Raw genomic sequence first — 22,415 nt, 5'->3', positions numbered from 1 at the left:
AGGCCCTGCGGCGGTGTCCGGAGCCCGCCCAGAGACCGGAGATGTCCAGCTCAGCTCCTGGAGGAAGGGTTACGGGAGACCGGAGAGCCTCCAGAGCTGCCGCCCGGCTGACCAGCCTGCCCCCAAGAGCGCGCCTGGGCGGGAACTGTGATGACAAGCCCGGAGCGGGGGAGCGGGTAGTCCAGAAGGGACCGTGCCCTCTAGAAGGAGCCCTCCGTTTTACAAATGAGGAAACTGAGGCGGAGGGAAGTTGATGGGTTGGCAAGAGTAAACCGCAAGTTACTGACCGCTTGCTCTAAAAGCCCAGTTTCCCACCCGTTTTCCAGCAGCTGCTACGGTGGGCTTTTTCTATCCGCATCCTCTTCTTTGCCTCCAGAGGACCCAGACACCAGAGGAAGCCAACGATCTTTTTCTGTCTGCTGAGAGATCTTAGGTGGCATAACATAGTCCATTTAGTATGGTCAGAAGTTAGCTGACCGCAAACCACTCTAAGTTTCTTATAAATGACATCTCAAATGTTGACATTCCTAAACATTTATTGAATGATTAAAATTCCATCCGTGTTGTCTCAAGCTAGTTGTTTACTAGTCTCCATGAATAAGGGAGTTTGGGTGGTTGACGATTAGCTAGTGCAATAAAATCTGTAATACTAGGCAGCTGAGGGCTGGCTGTCCAGGACTGGTTTGCTTTGAGTTCCTGGAAGATCCGGTTACTCCTTGGATTTATTGGTGTAGATCCTTTGGTCCTACCTAGACAGACACACTCCCAACTCCTTCTGTTTCTCATACATGGCACCCCTCTGCCCCCATAAGACTACATTAAAAGCTTAGACTCTGGGAGATACCCCAAGTTTCAGAGTAATTCTGTCCCTTTCTTCCACCTTGATAGGTTGTCCTTCGTACATGCATTGATGTTACTGTCCCAGGAAATCTGCTTTTGGGTTTGTTTTTATGAGACTAAGAGTTTGTGCTGACTTATTCCCACTCTCATCCGGTGCATGCTGTCCTCAGAGACTCTAGCAGGGTCACCCTTCCCCCTCACCTGTCAAACTGAGTTTATACTTTTTTTTTTTTTTTTTGAGTTTATACTCTTGTGTACGAATCCCCTGGAGGCCCTGGCCTGCTGAGATAGGAAGCATTCACCAGTATTTCTCTACAGAGCAGAGTTAGTGCCAAAAGGGCCTCAAGTGGAGGAAGCTCACAACTACTCCCCAAAAGGAAAGGCCTCATCTACCAGTAGTTCACACTGTGTCTCTCCTGTAAAATGCATATCCCATGAGCCACTGGGTGGCTAAAGCCGAGCTAGAACCCAGGAGCTGTCTAAGAGAAAATCCCGGGCCAGGTTGGGGAAAATAGGTCACAGTGGCTGGGCAATGAGGTCACAGAGAGGTTTGTCTTCCCAGACTCCATGGGGGAGGGGCCTAGGAGGCAGAGGGGCCCCAGAGGTCCCCCAAGCCCAGGCAGGGGACATGGTGTGGGAAAGGCAGCAGGGACAGGGGCCAGGGAGCTGACTACGGGGGGCCAAGGGGCCCGGAGAGATGAGGGCAGGAGCAGGGAGGGGGCAGTCAGGATGGTGAGGAGAAGCCGGAGAAAGCTGCAAAAAGTCACCGGGCTGTGCGGACGGGAGGAGGGGCTCCGGGTGAGGGGGGAGCGAGCCAAGGGAAGGACAAGAAGATGGCAGCCAGAGATCGAGGGAGGGGTTCTTTGGACCCAGTGGACCAAGGAACACGGCAGACAGGGAGGGGTGACGCATGGACCTATAGAGAAAGATGGGAGGATTTGAGAACACAGAGCTGGATGACAAAGCTTTGAGCCCCCAAGAAAGTAGCTAACGAAAGATAGGCTGAGAGAAGGGAGCAAAAGAGGCCTGACTCTCATGGAACTCCTGTGCTCCCCATTCTCCTTGGGTAGGTGAAGCGGAGCTGCCCTTCATGTGGCCCAGAGCCTGGGGGTGAAGAGAAGAAGGGGAGAGGGAACCTTATTTCTGTTCAGCTGTTCCCCCCAGAGCTGGTGAGTCCTCCGCAGGGAGGTATTAAGGATAAAGGACAGGGGGCCAGACCACTGAGAGGCCCTGGTGATCCCTGCTTCCTCCCTCCTGCCCCCCAGGTGGAGCATATCATCTCATTCCTCCCAGTCAGAGATGTCGTCGCTCTGGGCCAGACCTGCCACTACTTCCACGAAGTGTGCGACGCCGAGGGCGTGTGGAGACGTATCTGTCGCAGGCTCAGTCCTCGCCTACGAGAGCAGGGTTCTGGGGTCCGGCCCTGGAAGAGAGCTGCCATTCTTAACTGTACACTTCCCCAGAAACTCCCGTGCTCTTTGCCTCTGTCCTACCTTATTCTGGGATCCCTCCTGCTCCAAAGAGTTGCCTCAGCATTCCCAGCCAAATTTCCAGGGCCCCTTTCTCTGGAAGAGCCCATTGGATTCAAACATGCGCCCTCCGGCACTGCAAGCCTCTAGCTCCACCCTTTGATGGACCCCCATTACTAGCATCCCTGACAAACCTCCCTCCATATTCAAACTCTCTTCCAAATCTTACCCGGGACGCCTCCTCCACTCCCCACACCTGGAGTTTTCCCTCCCCTAAACCAGGGTTTCTCAACCTTGTCACTGTTGACATTTGGGGCCAAATAGTTACTTGGAATGAGGGGCTGTCCTGTGCATTGCAGGATGTCTAGCAACATCCCTGGCCTCCGCCCACCAGACGCCAGTAGCAAACCTCCCCCCTGTCGTGCCAGCCAGTGCTCCCTGAGAGACAAAATCACCCCAGGCTGAGAAACATGCTCTCAACCCCTCCATTCCCAGGGAGCCCCATCCAAGTACTTGATTTCACACACTGGAGGTTAAGGGAGATCCAGATCTGCTCCAGAGAGCACATCCAGAGCTAGGGGTGAGGGGGGTTACTGACCTTTCTCGGTCATTCTTTTTCACTCTTCTTTCTGCTGCTTTTCTATATATTATATTCCCCTTGATGTCTCTGATGCAAGGTTGGATTGAAGAAGTGCTCCTTTAGAAGCATGTGTAGTGCCCTGGGCTGAGGGGGGCAGAGAACTCAAGTTCAGGCATGGGGGATTATTAAAGATATCCTCCGAGCTTTCCAGTGTCCCTTAGAACGAGTCTGTTCCCCAGTCTTGGGTCTGGGAGCTGCTAAATACCACGCTACCCGACAAATCGAGTCTGCCCAAGCTCTGATTCCTCTCCCTTGTGCCATCCTGACCCCTTGAGCCTTCCATCTCCTTCCCTTCTCCAGACACGAAGGGCCTGTATTTCCAGGCATTTGGGGGCCGCCGCCGCTGTCTCAGCAAGAGTGTAGCCCCCCTGCTAGCCCACGGCTACCGCCGCTTCTTGCCCACCAAGGACCACGTCTTCATTCTTGACTACGCGGGGACCCTCTTCTTCCTCAAAAATGCCCTGGTCTCCTCTACCCTCGGCCAGATCCAGTGGAAGCGAGCCTGCCGCTATGTTGTGTTGTGTCGCGGAGCCAAGGATGTGAGTCGTAGAGCCCTGGCCGCTGGGGACCCAGGCCTCCTGCGGGGACCCAGGGCCCACACCAGCCCTGAGGTATTCTCCTCGGGACAGCCGCCCTCCTGTCCCAGGAACTGAGAAACGAGTCCTCGTTTCCCAGCCCTGAACCCAAGTACCTCATCTCTCACCCCAGGGCCCCGTTGGCCCAGCCTCATTCCACTCCAAGGCCTAGATCCCAGATACCATGTCTTCCTACAGTTTGCCTCGGACCCAAGATGTGACACAGTTTACCGTAAATACCTCTACGTATTGGCCACTCGGGAGCAGCCAGGCGTGGTGGGCACAACTGGCAGCCGGGCCTGTGACTGTGTCGAGGTCTATCTGCAGTCCAGTGGGCAGCGGGTCTTCAAGATGACCTTCCACCACTCCATGAGCTTCAAACAGATTGTGCTGGTCGGTCAGGAGACCCAGCGGGCTCTGCTGCTTCTCACAGGTGTGGCCCAGAGCAGTGGTTGCAAACTGCTTTCTACGGATTCTTCAGGACGTGCTGCAGGGGAGGGGGAGGGCTCTCACATGGGTTCTGCACGCCCCCTCATCCCGCTCTCAAACCCAAGAGCTTTGCTTTTTGTCTGCCTCCTAGTCTAAGATTCTGTGTGTTTCATATGAATAAAGGGCACTGCTGCAAAAAAAGTTTGGAAACCACTGTTCTAGCGAAAGGGCAATTTTCAAAATTCTAACCTTTGTAACCTCCCTGTTAGACACTACACTTGATTCCCCCAACTTCCTCCCACTTGCTCCTTGTCACATTTATATATATTTTTTCAAGTTTTAATTTTTTATTTATTTAAGCAATCTCTACACCGAATGTGGGGCTCAAACTCATAACCCCGAGATCAAGAGTCACTGAACTCTTCTGACTGAGCCAGCCTTGAGCCCCTGTCCCCTTTATTTGACCACACTCCCAAGCTTGAGACCCTCTGGACTTCTTAATGCCAGGCAGGGTCCCAAGTTCTCAGGATCATTCTTCCTAACAGTCCAATTAGATTCTGCCAAATCTGATTGCTAAGTCTTTTTTCCATCATCTTTCATGCTCAGGGACTTCCCTGACTTATTTTTGGTGGTAAAGGGCTCAAGTCAGGACAACTCAAGGTCACTCTTTCCTTATTCCATTTCTACCCTTTTTCTTCCCACCCCACTCTAGGGCAGTAAATGTTTTGTCCATACGGCTTAGAGAGTCTACTGGGAAGTTAATATGGATATTGAGCGGTCCCCTTCCCCCACATAACTGTCTGCCTCTCCCCATCTCCCAGAGGAAGGAAAGATCTACTCTTTGGTAGTGAATGAAACCCAGCTGGACCAGCCACGCTCCTACACAGTTCAGCTGGCCCTGAGGAAGGTGTCCCGTTGCCTGCCTCACCTTCGTGTGGCCTGCATGGCTTCCAACCAGAGCAGTACTCTCTATATCACGGGTAAGAACCACCCTCCTTCTTCTCCAGACCCTGGTCTTAAACATACCTTCCAGGTATGTTCTGTATGGATCACCCCTCTTACACTTACTCAGGCTCTGTGGTGGACCCTCTCGGGCATCCTAGTGAAAAGATGAGTTTAGGTTCCCAGACATCATAGCTGGTACGTTGCTAGTGAGTGTGAGACACCCCAGATCCTGCAGCTTTTATCCCAGATAGGGTCTTATCTCTAGGAAACAGGTGCCCAAAGCTGCTGAGCTGAGGGCTCCTGACCCCCCAGACCAGGGGGGAGTGTATTTTGAGGTGCATACCCCAGGGGTGTATCGTGATCTCTTTGGGACCCTTCAAGCCTTTGACCCCCTGGACCAGCAGATGCCGCTTGCTCTCTCACTGCCTGCCAAGGTAGGATCCTGGAGGGATGGGGCAGACCAGGGAGGGGCGGGGGGGTGGTGTTTAGGGTTTGAAAGGTACCAGAGGTCTGAAATATGAGCAGGGATCAAATGATTGCTCAGGGAGGGACAGGGGACCCAAAGAGAGGGGCGAGGCCTCGGGCAGGGCCAAAAGAAGTCAGCTGCGAATGGCAGCTTAGCGCCTGGGAGATTCCAAAGTGCAGGGTTGCTCTGGAGGGAACTGAACGCCCACCTCCTCTTTCTGTCTTACTTCCTAGATCCTATTTTGCGCTCTTGGCTACAATCACCTTGGCCTGGTGGATGAATTTGGCCGAATCTTCATGCAGGGAAATAACAGATACGGGCAGCTGGGAACAGGGGACAAAATGGACCGAGGGGAACCCACACAGGTGAGACTGTTTCTCAGTTACTCTCATCCTGACCCCCTTCCTCCAATTCCCTAACCCCCAGATCTCTCCACTTCTCCACTCTCTTTAGAGTCCACTCCTTACTCCCTGGGGAAGTTAAGCCAACCAGTACGTAATGCCTGTGGTACTACTGGTGCGTGTCTTGCCCAGGGCTGGCTCTATGAGATCCGTTCTGTGAGGTGCTTGCTGTAAGTGCGTAGGGATTTAGTGCAGCAGGGAGACCGGGGGGTGGGCTGGTCTAACCAGAAGAGGTGAGATGTGATCAGGGCCCAGTGGGTCAGATCGGATGCAGGTGGGTACAGGGAGAGGCATTCTGTACAGCGGGGGCGACAACGCAGCTTGCACATACCTAAAGCAGAGAGCGTGTTTCGGAAACCGGTAAATTTGAGGTGGTACAGGTGGGGGTGAGCCCCGAGAGGCGTAGATTTGGGAAAGAGCCACTGCAGGTTCGGGAGCAGAAGGCAACCCCCACGGATGACCAAGAACAGGAGGCCGCCGACTGAGAAGCCCACTGGGAGACCGTGGCGGCCCAGCAGCACTTGAGACAAGAGCCTGGGGAGCAAGAACACAAAAGGATGGATCCCGGAGATGTTCTGAAAGGAAATGAACAGGCTCTGGGAACTGCTGAGATGTGAGGAGAGGCCCCGAGGACCAAAGGGGCTCTGGCGTGAGACCGCTTGAAGTGGCATCTCTACAAATGTGGCAAGGGACGCTGGCTTGAGGAAAGAGGCAGAGCGTGAACTTGGACTTTTTTTAAAGTGGAAATGTGTCGCTGGCATTAGATTCCATGTTGGAACAAAGTTGACACGGACAGAAGTAGGGACAGAGGAGCAAAGCCCGGGCCGAAGCCCATGTCGTAGGCAGAGGGAATGAAAAGGCTGTCTCTGAGACCGGAGGGGCACACTCACAGATGCCAAATCCCAGACGCCATGGGCTCAGAGAGTTTCAATCAGGAAGGGAGTGACTGATGGTGACAGATAATGCAGGAACATACTTACTGACACGGAAACATGGTCAGGCCATATTTTTTGGTGAAAAAAAAAAATGAAATTATTTTACGTAATCCCCTTTTTGCTTAAAAATATACAATTTTTACATACACACACACACACACATACATAAGCAGCGGTAAATAAGAATATCCAACATCTGTTCACAGTAGGTGGTGGGATTCCCAGTGATTTTTTTAGTAAGCTCCACACCCAGCGTGGAGCCCAACGCAGGGCTTGAGCTCATGACCCTGAGATTAAGACCTGAGCCCATATTAAGAGTCAGACGCTTAACCGACTAAACCACCCAGGCGCCCCTAGCCAGTGATTTTTTTTTTTTTTAAAGATTTTATTTATTTGACAGAGATAGAGACAGCCAGCAAGAGAAGGAACACAAGCAGGGGGAGTGGGAGAGGAAGAAGCAGGCTCATAGCAGAGGAGCCCGATGTGGGGCTCGATCCCACAACACCGGGATCACGCCCTGAGCCGAAGGCAGACGCCCAACCGCTGTGCCACCCAGGCGCCCCCTAGCCAGTGATTTTTAAATTAATCTTTGCTCACCAATATTTTATAATTTTTCTATGATGACCACAAAGTACTTACCTGTGTCTTCAAAATTAAAGCCCTCAAAATCTCAGGAGAAAGTGCACAGGAGAGGCCCTGGGATTTGGCAGCTGGCAGGTCAAGTACATTTGGAGAGAACATGTCAGTCGCATAGTAAGGAGAGAAGCCAGATCACAAGAAGATGCAGGAAAGCCTGGCTGGGGGAGAACAAGAATGGGGTCGACCTCAGACTGGTCATGTCACCAGTTCTGCTGCCTGAAAGACAGAGGTCCGGAAGCAGCAGGAATCAGGTGGAAATGTTGTTTTTCAAAACAGGGTGGCCAATCTGAAAGACAGGGATAGGACAAGTTGAAAATGCTGGAGAGAAATGGGAGGAATAAGTGAACGGAAAGTCCTTCCTGGGGGTTGCCCTGGAATCGCACAGGGAGGGAGGGCGTCTTCCAACTTTGGGAAGAGAAAGCACAGCCGTCCTCCTGGGGCTGGAAGGCAGGATGAGGGGCTGGACTGGCACAGGCCCGGGGTGACAGTGACGGAGCAGATAGAAGGCCCTGGGCTCAGGCAAGTAGCCTGTTTTCTGGGGAGCAAAGATGAGGAACCGAGAGAAGTGCTGGGCCCCATGCAGTCCGACTGGGGCGGCAGGAGAGCCAAGGAGGGAGAGAGCGCTGCTGGTCTACCTCCTGGCGGGGTGGGGGGTGCGAGAGGGGGGATGCTGAGTCCCTTCACTTTCCTCTCCTAGGTTCCCTAGATTCTTCCCTGAGCCTTCCTGTCCTATCTGGGCCCCCAAATCCTTGGTGTTCCCACCTTAGGGACCCTGGCCCTGTGTCCTCAGGTGCGTTATCTGCGGCGCCCCATCGCCCTGTGGTGTGGCCTCAACCACTCCCTGGTGCTGAGCCGGGGCTCGGACTTCAGCAAGGAGCTTCTGGGCTGCGGCTGTGGGGCTGGAGGCCGCCTCCCTGGCTGGCCTAAGGGGAGCGCCTCCTTCGTGAAGCTCCACGTCAAGGTCAGAGCATTGTCCGGCCAGCAGGCAACCGGGGGGGCAGGAGCGATAGAGCGAGGTGGCACACAGCGACGTAGCCGGGGCTCCTGCAGGAACCCGGGGGCCCCATCTCCCCAGCACCCCCTGCGTCCCTTGCCTGCCACACACTGCGGCTCCTGGCTCTCTCCCTTAGCAGACCCTGCTGGCCCTCTCTGATCTCACACGACCTTGGGGCTCGGCCAGCCCTAGCTCACTTGCTGGCTCAGGGCTGGTCGGAGAGGGAGGAACACAACAGCTGGGGCTTCCTGGGAGCCCCCCAGTAAAGACCCCACTCAGCCACGCCCCTTGTCTCCTCCAAGGTCCCTTTGTGTGCCTGTTCCCTCTGCGCTACCAGAGAGTGCCTCTACATGCTGTCCAGCCATGACATCGAGCACCAGCCCACCTATCGGGACCTACCCGCCAGCAGGGTGGTGGGGACCCCCGAGCCCAGCCTGGGGGCCGGAGCATCCCAGGACCCTGGGGGGGCGGCCCGGGCCTGTGAGGAGTACCTCAGCCAGATCCACAGTTGCCCCACATTGCAGGATCGCATGGAAAAGATGAAGGAGATCGTGGGCTGGATGCCCTTGATGGCTGCACAGAAGGATTTCTTTTGGGAGGCCTTGGACATGCTGCAGAGGGCTGCTGCAGGGGTTGGCCCAGGCCCCCCAACCCCTGAGAGCTGACCCCCCTCTCCTAATCTCACCCCTGGAGGGAGAGTCTGGCCTTGGGCCAGGAGCTAAGGAGAGATGGGGTGGTAGCAATAAACACTGTACATGCACGTGGGGGGTGGGGATTGCCAGACATGCCAGGGTGGACAGGGAACTGTTTTGTAAAATGTTCAGGGGGCTGCCCAGGAGGGGCCCCCAATCTGACTATCATGGACAAGAGATTTGATGGACAAATAGAATAAAAGGCTGAAGTGAGGCCCAATTTGGAGCCCGGGGGCCTGGGAGGAAAATGGGGCACAGGACGGGGGCCGAGGCCTGGCTCAGTGGGTGACAGAGGGCAGGAGCGTGGCCGAGGTGGGCTCCAGCGTTCGGGTGCTGCAGACCTGACCACCTAAGTCCCTCCGCTTGCTTCCCCTCCCACTCCCAAGACCGGCCCAGGCTTCTGGACTTGGAAGTGCAGGCTCCTCCTTCTGGAACAATGCAGTCAACATATGCTGCTCGGTTCTCGGTTCTCGGTTCTCTTCCTCGGATCCCCTGTGTCTCAGACTTACTCCCATCCTGAGGAGGCCGCTGGCTTCTGATCTCACAGAGCTTCCTACCCACGTCTCTTGGTCCCCGCGAAGTCAGCCCCCTCTTCCCCTCCTCCCATCTACCTTCCAGGTCCAGTCTCGCGTGGTGTCCCTTTCCCTCACTTTCTTCTCCCTCCTCTTCTTAATAAGGGGGATGCTCCCTTTGTCCACCCACCATGCCTCCCTAAGCCACTCCCATACCTCCAGATATTTGGGAGAGAAAATGGGGGAGCAGATAGAATTTTCTCCTCGGCCTAGTCTGGCCAGGGATGGGGAGAAGACAGTAGCAATTTGAAGTGGAAAATAAGCTGGAGCGGGGTGAGGGGGTGGTCAGGAGGGGGTGAGTGACAGGGTGTCGGGGGTCAAGGGAAGGACTTCCTGCGGGTGCTGAGGAGGCAGGCAAGGGGGTGATCAGGAGGAAGGACCGGAGGCTGTGACCGCGGCACGCTCGGGCACGGGCAGAGCGGGCTTCCCAATGACAGTGCCCGATGCCCGCGTTAGGGCTGAGGGTTGATGCTCCCTCTGCCCTTCGTTGCTCCACCCCCGACTTAGGTCAATATTTATGTGTCCTGGACGTCGAGAGGCCCCTGGCCTCACCACTGTCCCGACTACACTCTCCCTGTCCCGCCTTCCCCACCGCCCGCCCCGCTGGCCGGTCCCCACGCCCACACACCCGAGGCTGCCTCATCTGGCACTGATTAGCCCTGCTGCCGCCGCCGCCGCCACTGAACTCAGCGGCTGCCTGTGACTCGAGGACCCCAGCGCCTCTCCCCCCCGGCCATGCTGCCTGCTGCCACAGCCTCCCTCTTGGGGCCCCTCCTCACTGCCTGGGCCCTGCTACCTTTCGCCCAGGGCCAGACCCCCAACTATACCAGGTAGGTCTCTTGGCCCCTTCCAGGTAGCTCGAGTGAGCGGCAAAAGCCCTGATTCCTGGGGGTTTGCCTGTGGGTCCTGTGGATTCTTTCACTAACACACCACCCCCCCAGATCTCCCGCAGCCCCAACTCTTCCCTAGCCCCCAAGTTCTCCCTCCCTACTGCAAGACCACAATCTCCTGTGGGTCACCACTGCCCCCCACCCCGTTCCTCCACCCTTTGTCCCCTGTCCTCTAAGTCTCCCCATCCGCCCAGACCCTTGGGCCCCCGTGGAACCTGAGAGCTCCAAGACCCTGAACTTGCCTGGTAGCTGAACATCTGGATTCCAGGAGGGAATTAGAGCGGGGGGGGAGATGGGGGGAGCGAGTGGGAGACTTGGGAGTCAGATACTCAAGTAGTTAGCAGGAACAGGAGCAGGGCAAAGGTTGGGAGCTGGGGAAATCTGGTCTCCAGGTTCAATGTGAGGGCCATCGCGGCTGCCGCTCATCTCTCCGCCCCCTCCCCCCCATGGCCTCGTGGCTGTGTCCACATCTGGAAGTAGTTAGGCGGCTCCTGTCCCCGACTGCCAGGCAGGGCGAGGGGGGAGAGTGAGGAACAGCCTGGGGAGGATTCCGGGAATTCCTGTTGGGGTGGGGGTGGGGGTTGGGGGGTGTTGGAGAGACAGCCAAGTTGCTGGCCCCACTTGTTCCTAATCCTCTCAATCCCAGCCTGGCCCAGATCCCCGAGGCCTTTCTCCTCCATCCCCCTGGCTTCCCTTGCTGGCCCCCCATCCCCATTACCCTATCCTTCCCAAGCTCTCTTCCACTCATGGCCGACCCCTCTTCTGTTCTCCAGACCCGTTTTCCTGTGTGGAGGGGATGTGACCGGGGAGTCAGGTTACGTGGCAAGTGAGGGTTTCCCCAACCTCTACCCCCCCAATAAGGAGTGCATCTGGACAATAACGGTGAGAAGGCCTTTCTGATCACTACCCCCTTGTTCTAGTCTCCCAGGCCTGACTGCTAAGGGAACCCCAGTCTGCCGGCGCCCTGCTCTCCCCTCCAGCCCCTGCACCACCACTTCCCCCAGGGACGTCCAAGACCCATCCCCTCTGGTCGCTGAGGGCAGCAGTGCCCACAATAACACGTGGCAAAGTGTCCTCACACCTTCCTTAGCTCAGGGCCTGCTCCTCCACTCCCAGCTTCTTTCCTTGCTGTCCAATCTCTCCACGCCCTCAGGTCCTGTCCCCTGAGCAAGCCACAAGCTGCTGCACCCCGATGGGGTCCCTTCCTGTTCAAGCCCAGTTTCCCTATGAAATGCTCGGGGAAAGAGAGGTACCCTCCGCCTGGGTTGTGTGTGGCCTGACTTTGCAGGTCCTCTTCCCTGTCCCCGCCTTCAGGTCCCTGAGGGCCAGACTGTGTCCCTTTCCTTCCGAGTCTTCGACTTGGAGCAGCACTCCGCCTGCCGTTACGATGCTCTGGAGGTCTTTGTTGGGTCTGGAACCTCGGGCCAGCGGCTTGGACGCTTCTGCGGGACCTTCCGGCCTGCGCCCTTAGTCGCCCCCGGCAACCAGGTGACCCTGAGGATGACGGCGGACGAGGGCACAGGAGGACGAGGCTTCCTGCTCTGGTACAGCGGGAGGGCCACCTCAGGCACTGGTGAGACCTCCCTCACCTCCGCCTTCCCCCTCTCCTGGCCCCGCCCCCCGCGCAGGCCCCGCCCCCGCCTTAACCTCCACCCCGAGCCAAACCCTGCGCCCGAGAGCCTAGGGCCCCCATTACCTCCCTTACCCTTTTTCCTCACTAACTGCCCCTTCAGTCCCTCCTCCCCGTCTTCTCTCCCCTCTCCCGCTCCCACCCGCCCCCTCTTCCAGGCCCCCCCCCAGGCGCGAGGCGGAAATGGGTCACCGACCCGCGGGTGGAATGGGCGGCCTGGGGTTACTGGGACGGTGAGTAACTGCCCGCCCCCGTCCGCAATCGGGCTCCCTCAGAAGGGCGTGAGGGGACACCCCCGGGCCGGGGGACTAGGTTCCCCCGACCCGGAGCCCCCTACACCCAGCCCGGGGCTCCCGATTGCGGTCCCATCACCCCCTCCTGGCGGCAGAAGTCTCCCCTAAAATGTTTAAGGCAGGGACCTCCCCAAAGAGGCCTCTGGGGCTGTGCCCCAATTTGAGGGCACCCTCACAACGTGGGGACTCCCCAGCCTGCAAAGGGGACTTTTCCGCCGGACTGGGGAGATGGGATCTCCCAGGGGAAGAGGAGCCATGTGGCCGCGGGTCAGGGGGAGGGGCGAGAAGGGAGCGTGTCCAGCCAATGCCTCCGACCCCTTCCACCGCCCGCCTGGGCGCCCGGAGGTCCAAGACTCCCCTGAGCCCTGCTCCTCCAAGCCCCCTCTCTGCTAACCAACCCCCCTCTTCCTTACCTCTCTTCTCGTCCCCTCATGCTGAGACCCAGATGTCCGAGCTTCCAGCACAGGCTTCCAGCCTAGAGCTCTCTTCGAGCTGACCAAGGGTCTCCACCGCCTCCCACCCCCACTCCTTTCTCCCCTCCCCAGAGCACCAATTTTGCGGGGGGCGGCTGGAGAAGGCCCAGGGAACCCTGACCACGCCCAACTGGCCCGAGTCCGATTACCCCCCGGGCATCAGCTGTTCCTGGCACATCATCGCGCCCCCGGACCAGGTACCGACCCCCTGCCCAGGCCGCCCTCGGGGACCCAGGCGGCATTCTCCAACATGCAGCCAGCAAAGATTTCTTGACCGTCTGCTATGTCCCGACCACTGAGCTCGCGCTGGTAGGGAGCAAAAACAGACCCAGAACTGCTTGCGCTCAAACAAAAAATGTAAAATCACACCTGTGACGAGTCTTAGGAGAGCGAGGTACACGACGCCGCTGTTTTGTGTGTGTGTGTGTGTGTGTGTGTGTGTGTGTGTGTGTGTGCGCGCGCGCGCGCGGTGCCGCTGGAGGTGGGTGCCGGCTCTGTTCCTTGAGCTTGAGCCAGGACCAGCCCTTGCCCACAACGGAAGACGCCGCCGAAGGGTTTCCCCGGGTGCGTGTGTGAATGCTGTGAGAGGGGGGTCCAGCGGACGCGGGAGGGGGGAGAGGAGGCTGCCGCGAGCTTCCGGGCTTCCGGACGACGCGAGGGGTGCAGGGCTCTCGAGCCTCCCTCCAGCCGCCCGGGTCCCGCCGCGCAGCTTCCTCTCTCCCCGCGGACAGGTGATCTCGCTGACCTTCGGGAAGTTTGACCTGGAGCCCGACACCTACTGCCGCTACGACTCGGTCAGCGTGTTCAACGGAGCCGTGAGCGATGACGCCAAGAGGCTGGGGAAGTTCTGCGGCGACACGGCCCCAGGGTGAGGGGATGCACCAAAGGGGTTGGTGGGTCCACCTCTCTAGGCAAGGGAGTTGCGGGGGCAGAGGCCAGGTTTAGCTGAAGAGGAGGGATCTGAACCCGTGAGCCCCAGACGGGTGGGCGGAGCTAGTAGAGGACCAGGCAAGAGACCTGGCTTGGCCCTGGGACAGCACCAGGACCGGTCCACGGATCGAGAGGCGAGTAGGTCCTGCTAAGTCGGGAAGCTGGTACAGCCAACCCAGGGCAGAGATGACAAGGCCCACCTGACGCTTCCTCCCCCCCCCCCCCCCCCCCCCGTGCCTCGCCACCCGCAGTCCCATCTCCTCTGAAGGGAACGAGCTCCTCGTCCAGTTCGTCTCTGACCTCAGTGTCACGGCTGATGGCTTCTCTGCCTCCTACAAGACCCTGCCTCGAGGTGCCGAAGGGCAGGCCCGGAGCCCGGGGGAGGATGCCCGGTTGGGCACCTCACTCTCCAAGCCTGGACTCCCATCTGCAGAGAAACCAAAGGCCTCCTCTGAGGCCCAGGCAACTCCGGGGGCCCCAGGTGAGTCTGGGAAGGGGGAAGAAGGGGACGCAGACTGAAGGGAGCCGTTTCAAAGACGACCTTTCCGAAATCATTCATTCATTCATTCATTCATTCATTCATATATCAGTCATTGGGGCCACCTCTGTACTGATGTCTGGTACCGAGTGCTGGGACCCAACGCTCGAGAGAGCTCTGAGTGAATGCAAATCAATGGGGCCATTATGAGGAAAGGGGCCCTTCCAACCTGCTGGGTGGGTCCCCCTCCACAAACAGCACCCCCTCCCTCCTAGACGTGCCCGCTGTGTCCTGCCCGAAGCAGTGCCGACGGACAGGCACCTTGCAGAGCAACTTCTGTTCCAGCAGCCTGGGTAAGAAGCCGCACCCGCGGGGCGCCTGGGTGGCACAGCGGTTAAGCGCCTGCCTTCGGCTCAGGGCGTGATCCTGGCGTTCCGGGATCGAGCCCCACATCAGGCTCCTCCGCTATGAGCCTGCTTCTTCCTCTCCCACTCCCCCTGCTTGTGTTCCCTCTCTCGCTGGCTGTCTCTATCTCTGTCAAATAAATAAATAAAATCTTTAAAAAAAAAAAAAAAAAAAAAAAAGAAGCCGCACCCGCCACCTGTGCTCTTCCAGCAGCTCTAACCTCCCCTCCTGTCCTCAAAGTCCCCCCTCCTGGCCCCAGCCCTGAGCTGACCTCCTGTCTCCTCACCTCTCACCCCCACTCTCCCACAGTGGTGACCGCAACAGTGAAGTCCATGGTTCGGGGCCCGGGAGAGGGCCTCACTGTCACTGTCAGTCTCATTGGTGCTTACAAAACCGGAGGCCTGGACCTGCCCTCCCCACTCACTGACACCCCCCTGAAGTTTTACGTGCCCTGCAAGCAGTGCCCCCTCATGAAGAAAGGTAACGGATGTGGCAAAATGGGGAAGAGGATGGAGCCTCGTGACAATGATAGAATCTAAAGGACTCTGACAAAGGAGGTACGCCTACAAGGTCTCAATAACACGATCCCTCCCTCTCCTCCCCCAGGAGCCAGTTATCTGATGATGGGCCAGGTGGACGAGAACAGAGGTGCTGTCCTTCCTGCAGACAGCTTCGTGGTTCTCTACCGGTCCAACCAGGACCAGATCCTCACCAACCTCAGCAAGAGGAAGTGCCCCTCCCAGCCTGCTCGGGCTGCTGGATCCCAGGCCTGAAACCCAGGCTACCTTCCCAGCCTGGAGCCCTAGAGACTCCTTTCTTATCCAAATAAATGTTTCTTGACTGAGGAAGGGGTCACATGTCCATTTCTATGGTCTGGGGGCCCACCTGGGAGATTTCGTTCATTTGTTAAACTCAACAGATGTTTACTATACAGAACAATCTTTAAGAATGTTAAGACCTGGGGCACCTGGGTGGCACAGCGGTTAAGCGTCTGCCTTCGGCTCAGGGCGTGATCCCGGCGTTACGGGATCGAGCCCCACGTCAGGCTCTCCACTATGAGCCTGCTTCTTCCTCTCCCACTCCCCCTGCTTGTGTTCCCTCTCTCGCTGGCTGTCTCTATCTCTGTCAAATAAATAAATAAAATCTTAAAAAAAAAAAAAATGTTAAGACCTTGTCACCCCTTTGCTCAAAACTCTCCCTTATTCTCAACACACACACACACACACACACACACACACACACACAATTGTAATTAGAGGTGTCAGATGTGTTAATTAGCTTCCTGTGGTGATCTTTTCACAATGTGTACAGAAATCCAAATATCAAGTTGTACACCTTTTGTTTTTTTAAAGATTTTCTTTGAGAAAGAAAGAGAGCACAAGCAGGGGGAGGGCCAGAGGGCGAGGGACAAACAGACCCCGCCCCCCCCAAATAGGGAGCCCGAAGAGGGCTAGATCCTAGGACCCTGAAATCATGACCTGAGCCACCCAGGCCCCCCTCAAGTTGTACACCTTAAATATATCCAATCTTTATATGTCTAAGATATCTCAATAAAGCTGTTAAAAAAAAAATAGGGGCGCCTGGAAGGTTCAGTCGTTAAGCGTCTGCCTTCCGCTCAGGGCGTGATCCCGGCGTTCCGGGATCGAGCCCCGCATCAGGCTCCTCCGCTGGGAGCCTGCTTCTTCCTCTCCCACTCCCCCTGCTTGTGTTCCCTCTCTCGCTGGCTGTCTCTCTGTCACATAAATAAATAAAATCTTTAAAAAAAAAAGCTGTTAAAAAAAATAAAGAAAACCTCTCCCATAGTTTCCCATTAGTCTCCGAATAAAATCCAAGTCCTGCTGCAGACTCAGACTTTAGGTGATCTGCACCCGACCCCCCACCGCATCTCACCTCTCACTGTTTTCTCCCTTGCAAGTGCTCCAAACAGCAGGCACTTTGGAACGAACCAGAAAACAAAGCAAAGTCTCTGCTCTTGTGGGGAGGAAAGTACATTCTACTGGAGCAGATAAATAATAAAATAAACACGGTGTCACGTGAAGCTATGCTATCAAGAAAACAAAAGCCTAAAAGGATAAAGGGGTTTCTACATTTGTTGGGGTGCTTTGGGATAAGATGAATTTTGTTTTTGCTCTACTGCTAACCAATCGTGTGGTCTGGGGTGAGATTCTTCACTTTGCCGGGGCCACTCTTTTGTGAAAGGAGTTGAAGATTCAGTAGGGTGATGCAAGTGGCTGGATTAGTAAATCCTACTTCCTTGGGCAAATGTGATTTCTGAGTCCCATGCAGGAAAGGGAGACTCAGCAGGGGAGCCATGGGCTGAGATCCCGATGCAGGCAGGTTGGGTGCGGGGAGATAGATAGATATATATATATATATATATCAAGAGAGAGAGAGAGGGAGAGAGAGAGAGATGGACTGAGCGTTCCAGAGACTTGGAAAGGTAAAGAGCATGAATCTCGTCTTTTCTTGGGGTCTGGTGCATGTGTCCTCTCAGGCATCCAGGGACCGGTCAGAACAAGGAATAGGGTCCAGGTATCCTTCATAAGTCACTCATTCCCTGAAGCCAGGGGGTCTTGGCCTGGAGGTAACTAGTGCCAGTGGTCTGGAATAGGCACATGATGGTTCTGTCAAGTCATTCCTTAGGCATCACCTATTGTGCTGGAAGCCTCCAAAGATATCAGTATCTCTTTGTCCCGTACAAGGAGGACATATGCTTTTCGCATTAGGAGGCATGTGGGGGGGGGGGGGTGTAGGTCCTAGCAAGAACAGAAGCTGGAAAAGAATCAAAGAGAGAAAAAACAGCTTTTGGGTCGCCTGAGTGGCTCAGTCAGTTAAGCGGCCCGCTCTTGATTTTGGCTCAGGTCATGATCTCAGGGAATCGAGCCCCGCTGCACGCGGCAACAGGCTCCCCGCTGAGCGGACAGTCCGCCTCAGGAGTCTCTCTCCCTTTGCCCCTCCTGCTCCTGCTGTCTCTCTTTCTCAAATAAATCTTAAAAACAAACAAACAAAAACAAAACAAAAAACCCGGCTTTCTCATGGGGTCCCTGCAGTTTCCCTGCCTGAATCCTAGTCCAACTGGAGGCAACCTCCCAACTAGTACTATGGAAGACGGCTATGATTGCTGCAAAGGCTTCTAGGAGAGCCTGGGACTAAAACAGGGAAAGAGGGCTTCCCTATGGGATGTGAGTCTAGTGATCTGCAGGTCTCAGTGGGGAGGAACAAGGCCCAGCTCCCAGGCTCCGCCGGGCCCCCTGAATTCCTCGGGGCTGAGCTTTCTAGCCATAGTCACCCTTAAAGTTTTACGTCACTGGGATCAAGCCAATCACGTCTTTAAACTCACCAATCGGTACGCTGACGGCGGAAACGACGCTGCCCTAGCCAATGACAGAGGCCGTACGGCGGAAGTGTAGAAATGGTCTCTCGGGAAGATGGCAGCCTCGGTCCAGCCAAAAGTTGATTGGCAGGTGCAGTGATCCGAAGATAAGCCCCGTAGAACGAGCGACCGTTCGGACGCTAAGGCACAAAGGAGCCGCGGGCCGAGCTCAGGGAGGGGTCTGAGGCACAGACAAAGGTCTCTGAAGAGATTGGAGAAAGGGCCGTTCCGGAGGGGGGCGCTGCGGCAGGCAGGGGTCTGGCCGGAGAGCGGGGACGCCCGGAAGGGGCGGGGCGGGGCTCTTGGAGATCTGGAGCCGGGCCTGGAGACAAGGCCCGGGTTGGGAGCAACTAGGGGCAGGGTTTGTGGGGTGGGCGTGACCATGAGGTGGGGCTTGGGGCGGGGCCTAAAGGGACCCCGGGCAGAGCTGGAGAGGGGAAGGGTTTGGGGGGCCTGGGCCTGGTCTGCGGGAGCCTCATCTAGCGGGGTTCCGACGCGGCGGCGGCAGCATCAGACCAGGCCCTGCCCCCCGATCTCATTCCGATCCCTTTCTCCCCTCTCGTCCCCCAGCTCTAGACTCCAGGCCCTGTCCCCTGAGCTCTGCCCTCGTATGTCCACCGTCCACAGCCTGCATGCGCCGTGGGGCGCCCCAGGACCAGGAGCTGGTGGGCCCGGGGGCTTCTGGGCGGGGTTCCCGGGGCGCCCCTCCTCCCTCCGGACTTGTCCCGGTCCTCGTCTTTCCCCCGGACCTGGTATTCAGGGCGGACCAGCGGAGCGGACCCCGGCAGCTGCTGACCCTCTATAACCCCACGGGAGCTGCGCTTCGCTTCCGAGGTGAAGTGATGGGCGCCTCATGCCAGGGATCTGGGTCTGGTGGCAGGACATTGGGGGGCTGTGTGGGCTGGAGGAGTGGGATGAGTGGGGTCAGATAGCCAATCCGGGCGGACTGGAAGAGTCATGTCCAGCCCCGGGGTAGGAGGGAAGGGGGACTCTAATGTCCCTCCATAGGCAATCTTGTGTCTGAAGCAATAGTCGGTCTCTGTGTGCCTTTACCCCTCAGTCCTGTGCACAGCACCTGCCAAATACACCGTGTTTGACGCAGAAGGCTATGTGAAACCTCAATCCTGCATTGACATGTGAGTGAGGAGGGTGGAGGGGAATCACAGGAGCCAGGGGTCGCTGCCACCTTCGTCTGAATTACCACGCCGGTGTCATACGGCTCAGACCTGGTTCTTGGCAGCCTTTTTCCCCCCTTCTGTCTGCATCCCTAAGGGAAGGGCTCCTGGGAGGTGGGGCCTGGATCCACTTGGATCACTGCCTATTACTCACTTCCTCTCAATGGGTCTCTCTCCTATTTTGGGACCAGTGTAATTCGCCACGTGGCCCCCATTCCCAGCCACTATGACGTCCAGGACCGCTTCCGCATTGAGCTGTCTGAGGAAGGAACTGAGGGTCGAGTGGTGGGGCGCAAGGACATCACCTCGGTTCTGAGGGCCCCAGCCTACCCTCTTGAGCTTCAGGGACAGCCTGACCCAACACCCCACCCAGGGCCTCCTTCCTGGACAGCACCACCCACGGCCAGACACTTCCCAGAGAGTGAGTTGGGGGATGGGAACTCTTGAGTTCTTGAGCATTCCCCTAGAGCTGCGCTCCGTTGGAGTTGAAGGGGTCTTCTGGTTCGGTCTTTTGCTTTTTGGTAGAAGCATTCCTAGGAGTTCAGATTTTATATTAGGTTAGGCAAAAAGCAGACTTTGTCGTTTCCCTGGTTTCTGGCTTCTACTTAGAGGGAAAAGTCCTTCCTTAGTTCTGACTTCGGTACTTCCTGTCATGTTGCCAGCTCAGCTCGGTTCAGTAAGAAACCCGTACTGAGCAGCTATGCCGTACCAAGTTGCGGGCTGCCTATGGGAGATCGGAGTCCCCTGCCTGACGGACATGTGCACAGAAACCAGTAATGAAGGGTGAAGAGAAAAGAGTGCTGAGGGACCAGAGGGGAGAGGGTCTCTCCTGGCTGTGGGGACAGAGGCTCCAGGGAAGAGGGGACACTCGCAGTATGCCCCTGGAGGGCAATAAGAAACAGATACACCTCCCATCTCCTGCTTCCTCCCAGGAGGACCGCTGGGCTGGGCAGGAGGGGGGCTGGAGCTTCTGATGAGCCTTGTTCCCCAGACCGCCACCCACAACTGGCCACCAGCTCCTTCCTCCTCTTCTTGCTGACGGGCATAGTCTCTGTGGCCTTCCTGCTGCTCCCGCTCCAGGACGAGCTCGGCAGCCAGCTGCCCCAAATCCTGCATGTCTCCCTGGGACAGAAGTTGGTGGCAGCCTATGTCTTGGGTGAGCACAGTAGTGGCTAGGGGTGTGGGGGCCTCGGAGGAAGGCTAACAAAGCCCCAGGGCTGCTCACCACCACCTTGCTCTTCCTTCTCCCCTCTCCAGGACTCCTCACCATGGTGTTCCTGCGGACCTGAGCTCCCTGCTCCACCCCCCCTCCTCCGGGGGCAGGGACTTGGACATGCACATGAGACAGCCACTGTGATGTTCATGCCTCGCCTCACTTCTGCTCCCTCTTCTTCCTGCCCATCCTCCCTCCCCCAAGCACCCAAGGATTTGTATTCATTTTCCAAATTGAATAAAATAAATTTTTAAAATTAAACTGAGAAATGGAGGGAGCAGCCCCTTTCTTCCCACGTCTTTCCTCCAGTTCCTCCTCCCGGCCGCAGGGGACCCAGGAAGTGGGGGCAGTGAAGGGGCCCAGGTAGGATATAGACCTGGGTTCTGGTCCTGGTGCCACACTGGGAAAACTGTGTGACCTTGAGCAAGCCATTGAACTTCGCCGAGCTTCTACTTCTACCTCTAAAATGAGGGAATTGGGCAAGCAGATTTTTAAGGCCTCCTTTAGGTCCCCCAAATAGGGTCCTGTCCCTAAGTGGGTGTACTTAAACGACAAAGAAACAAACAAATCCTGCGAGATCCCGCCTGCTGCAGACATCCAGTCTCAGTCTTGAGCCATCAGAGGCTCTTGCCAGGGTTGCCTGGATGCTTCCAATACCCAGAATCCTTTTCTGCTTTTTGACCCTTTATCTGCCTTACTTTTTTTCTCTCCCTTTAAGACTTCAGCTCTGGTAGGTCAGAAACACCAAGGTCCCCGCCAAGATTGGGGGAAATGGCATTGCCTGACATTACCTCAACCAGGCAGGAGAAACTAAGGCACAGGAAAAGAATAGGATCCTTGAAAGGTATGTGTCCAGCCCTCTTTCAGAAGCAGGGCAAGGGAGAAGAAAGGAAGGGGGGCAGCCAGTGACACTGGCAGGTTGTTGACTGGGGACAAAAATCAGCAACATAATGTTGTTCAGACAGAGTCTGTTCTCCGCTTCTGCTGTCACATCTCCCTTATCCACCTCTGTTCCTCTCGCCTCCTTTAAAAGGACCCTAGTGATTACACGCCCCCCCCCCCAGTCCAGGATAATCTCCCTGTTCGTTTGCTAGGGCTGCACAGACAGCGGGGGCTGGAGGGGAGGCTTAAACAGCCAAAATTAATTTTCTCACAGTTCTAAAAGCTAGATGTTCAAGATTAAGGGGTCAACAGTTTCGATTTCCTCTGAAGCCTCTCTTTGGCTCCCAGATTGCCCCCTTCTCACTGTGTCTTTACATGCACATCCCTGCCGTCTCTCTGTGCCCATTTTTTTTTAAAGATTGTATTTATTTACTTGAGAGAGAGAGAGCACAAGCAGGGGGAGCAGCACGCAGAGGGAGAGGGAGAAGCAGGTCCCCCGCCAAGCAGGGAGACTGATGTGGGGCTGGAACCCAGGACCCTGGATCATGACCTGAGCCCAAGGCAGACGCTCAACCGACCGAGCCACCCAGGCGCCCCCACTTTTTTTTTTTTTAAGTAGGCTCCACACCCAGTTTAGAGCCCAGTGTAGGGCTTGAACTCACGATCCTGAGATCAAGACCTGAACTGAGGTCAAGAGTCTGACATCTAATGGACTGAGCCACCCAGACAGCCCCGTCAAATTTTCTTATAAGGACACTGATCAGATTGGATTAGGCCCACCCTAATGGCCTCATTTGAATTTAAGGCCCTATCTCCAAATACAGACTCTGAGGTACTGAGGGTCGGGCTTCAACATAGGGATGGGGGGGGGGGGGGGCGGCATTTCAGCCCAAAACACTCCCCATCTCAAGATCCTCAATTTAATCACATCCAAAAAGTCCTTTGTGCTGCGTAAGATAACATTCACTCACAGCTTTCAGGCATTAGGATGTGAACATCTTTTTCCAGACCATTATTCTGTCTGCTACAAGGAGCAAATGGACAAGGTGAAGGGCTAAGAAACCACTTTCGGAAAT

General features: G+C 56.3%; 3 protein-coding genes and 1 long non-coding RNA gene across 8 annotated transcripts; 3 read left to right on the top strand and 1 right to left on the bottom strand.

Moving 5' to 3' along the window:
• Positions 1 to 518: 518 nt before the first annotated feature.
• Positions 519 to 18,401, bottom strand: LOC113267859 (uncharacterized). 2 transcript variants are annotated; one of them, XR_003320953.4, is made up of 5 exons: positions 18,037 to 18,401; positions 6,097 to 6,299; positions 3,765 to 4,011; positions 2,908 to 3,033; positions 519 to 2,263 (listed from the first exon to the last, which is right to left on the bottom strand). It is a non-coding gene; the product is annotated as an uncharacterized LOC113267859 (long non-coding RNA). The 2 variants fall into 2 exon arrangements; XR_008960421.1 differs by lacking the exon at positions 18,037 to 18,401 and adding an exon at positions 7,340 to 9,016.
• FBXO24 (F-box protein 24) lies at positions 1,230 to 9,245 on the top strand. Its single transcript, XM_026516126.4, has 10 exons — positions 1,230 to 1,638; positions 1,911 to 2,009; positions 2,106 to 2,289; positions 3,250 to 3,488; positions 3,723 to 3,957; positions 4,775 to 4,933; positions 5,211 to 5,332; positions 5,598 to 5,729; positions 8,130 to 8,300; positions 8,636 to 9,245. The coding sequence occupies exons 1-10, from the start codon at positions 1,408 to 1,410 to the stop codon at positions 8,996 to 8,998; spliced, it is 1,935 nt and encodes a 644-aa protein (XP_026371911.2). The 5' UTR covers positions 1,230 to 1,407; the 3' UTR covers positions 8,999 to 9,245.
• PCOLCE (procollagen C-endopeptidase enhancer) lies at positions 10,197 to 15,857 on the top strand. Of its 2 annotated transcripts, XM_044390306.3 has the most exons (10): positions 10,197 to 10,427; positions 11,261 to 11,369; positions 11,802 to 12,060; positions 12,276 to 12,350; positions 12,956 to 13,080; positions 13,615 to 13,751; positions 14,065 to 14,294; positions 14,567 to 14,644; positions 15,006 to 15,176; positions 15,303 to 15,857. In XM_044390306.3, exons 1-10 carry the CDS (start codon positions 10,333 to 10,335, stop codon positions 15,467 to 15,469), a joined length of 1,446 nt encoding a protein of 481 aa, XP_044246241.2. In that variant the 5' UTR covers positions 10,197 to 10,332; the 3' UTR covers positions 15,470 to 15,857. The 2 variants fall into 2 exon arrangements, with proteins under 2 accessions (XP_044246241.2, XP_026371907.2); XM_026516122.4 differs by lacking the exon at positions 12,276 to 12,350 and having other exon boundaries at positions 10,225 to 10,427.
• Positions 18,170 to 20,726, top strand: MOSPD3 (motile sperm domain containing 3). Of its 3 annotated transcripts, none has more exons than XM_026516124.4 (6): positions 18,170 to 18,267; positions 18,640 to 18,903; positions 19,130 to 19,205; positions 19,436 to 19,665; positions 20,236 to 20,400; positions 20,502 to 20,726. In XM_026516124.4, the coding sequence occupies exons 2-6, from the start codon at positions 18,702 to 18,704 to the stop codon at positions 20,531 to 20,533; spliced, it is 705 nt and encodes a 234-aa protein (XP_026371909.1). In that variant the 5' UTR covers positions 18,170 to 18,267; positions 18,640 to 18,701; the 3' UTR covers positions 20,534 to 20,726. The 3 variants fall into 3 exon arrangements, with proteins under 3 accessions (XP_026371909.1, XP_026371908.1, XP_048080574.1); XM_026516123.4 differs by lacking the exon at positions 18,170 to 18,267 and adding an exon at positions 18,377 to 18,408; XM_048224617.2 differs by lacking the exons at positions 18,170 to 18,267; positions 20,502 to 20,726 and having other exon boundaries at positions 18,462 to 18,903; positions 20,177 to 20,334.
• Positions 20,727 to 22,415: the final 1,689 nt, after the last annotated feature.

The sequence above is a fragment of the Ursus arctos genome, unplaced genomic scaffold (assembly GCF_023065955.2).
Source record: "Ursus arctos isolate Adak ecotype North America unplaced genomic scaffold, UrsArc2.0 scaffold_2, whole genome shotgun sequence".
Lineage (NCBI taxonomy): Eukaryota > Metazoa > Chordata > Mammalia > Carnivora > Ursidae > Ursus > Ursus arctos.
The sequence above is the reverse complement of the archived record's forward strand: the minus strand, read 5'-3'. Positions and strand labels throughout refer to the sequence as shown.

Bases quoted from the DNA above. Each gene is read 5' to 3' on its own strand.
- MOSPD3 (XM_026516124.4), top strand. From the start codon at position 18,702: ATGCGCCGTGGGGCGCCCCAGGACCAGGAGCTGGTGGGCCCGGGGGCT. The intron at 19,206-19,435 runs GTGAGTGAGGAG...TTTTGGGACCAG, and splicing joins CCTCAATCCTGCATTGACAT to TGTAATTCGCCACGTGGCCC. The intron at 19,666-20,235 runs GTGAGTTGGGGG...CTTGTTCCCCAG, and splicing joins GGCCAGACACTTCCCAGAGA to ACCGCCACCCACAACTGGCC.
- FBXO24 (XM_026516126.4), top strand. From the start codon at position 1,408: ATGGGGGAGGGGCCTAGGAGGCAGAGGGGCCCCAGAGGTCCCCCAAGC. The intron at 1,639-1,910 runs GTGAGGGGGGAG...CTCCTTGGGTAG, and splicing joins GACGGGAGGAGGGGCTCCGG to GTGAAGCGGAGCTGCCCTTC. The intron at 2,290-3,249 runs GTACACTTCCCC...TCCCTTCTCCAG, and splicing joins GAGAGCTGCCATTCTTAACT to ACACGAAGGGCCTGTATTTC.
- PCOLCE (XM_044390306.3), top strand. From the start codon at position 10,333: ATGCTGCCTGCTGCCACAGCCTCCCTCTTGGGGCCCCTCCTCACTGCC. The intron at 10,428-11,260 runs GTAGGTCTCTTG...TCTGTTCTCCAG, and splicing joins CAGACCCCCAACTATACCAG to ACCCGTTTTCCTGTGTGGAG. The intron at 14,645-15,005 runs GTAAGAAGCCGC...ACTCTCCCACAG, and splicing joins CTTCTGTTCCAGCAGCCTGG to TGGTGACCGCAACAGTGAAG.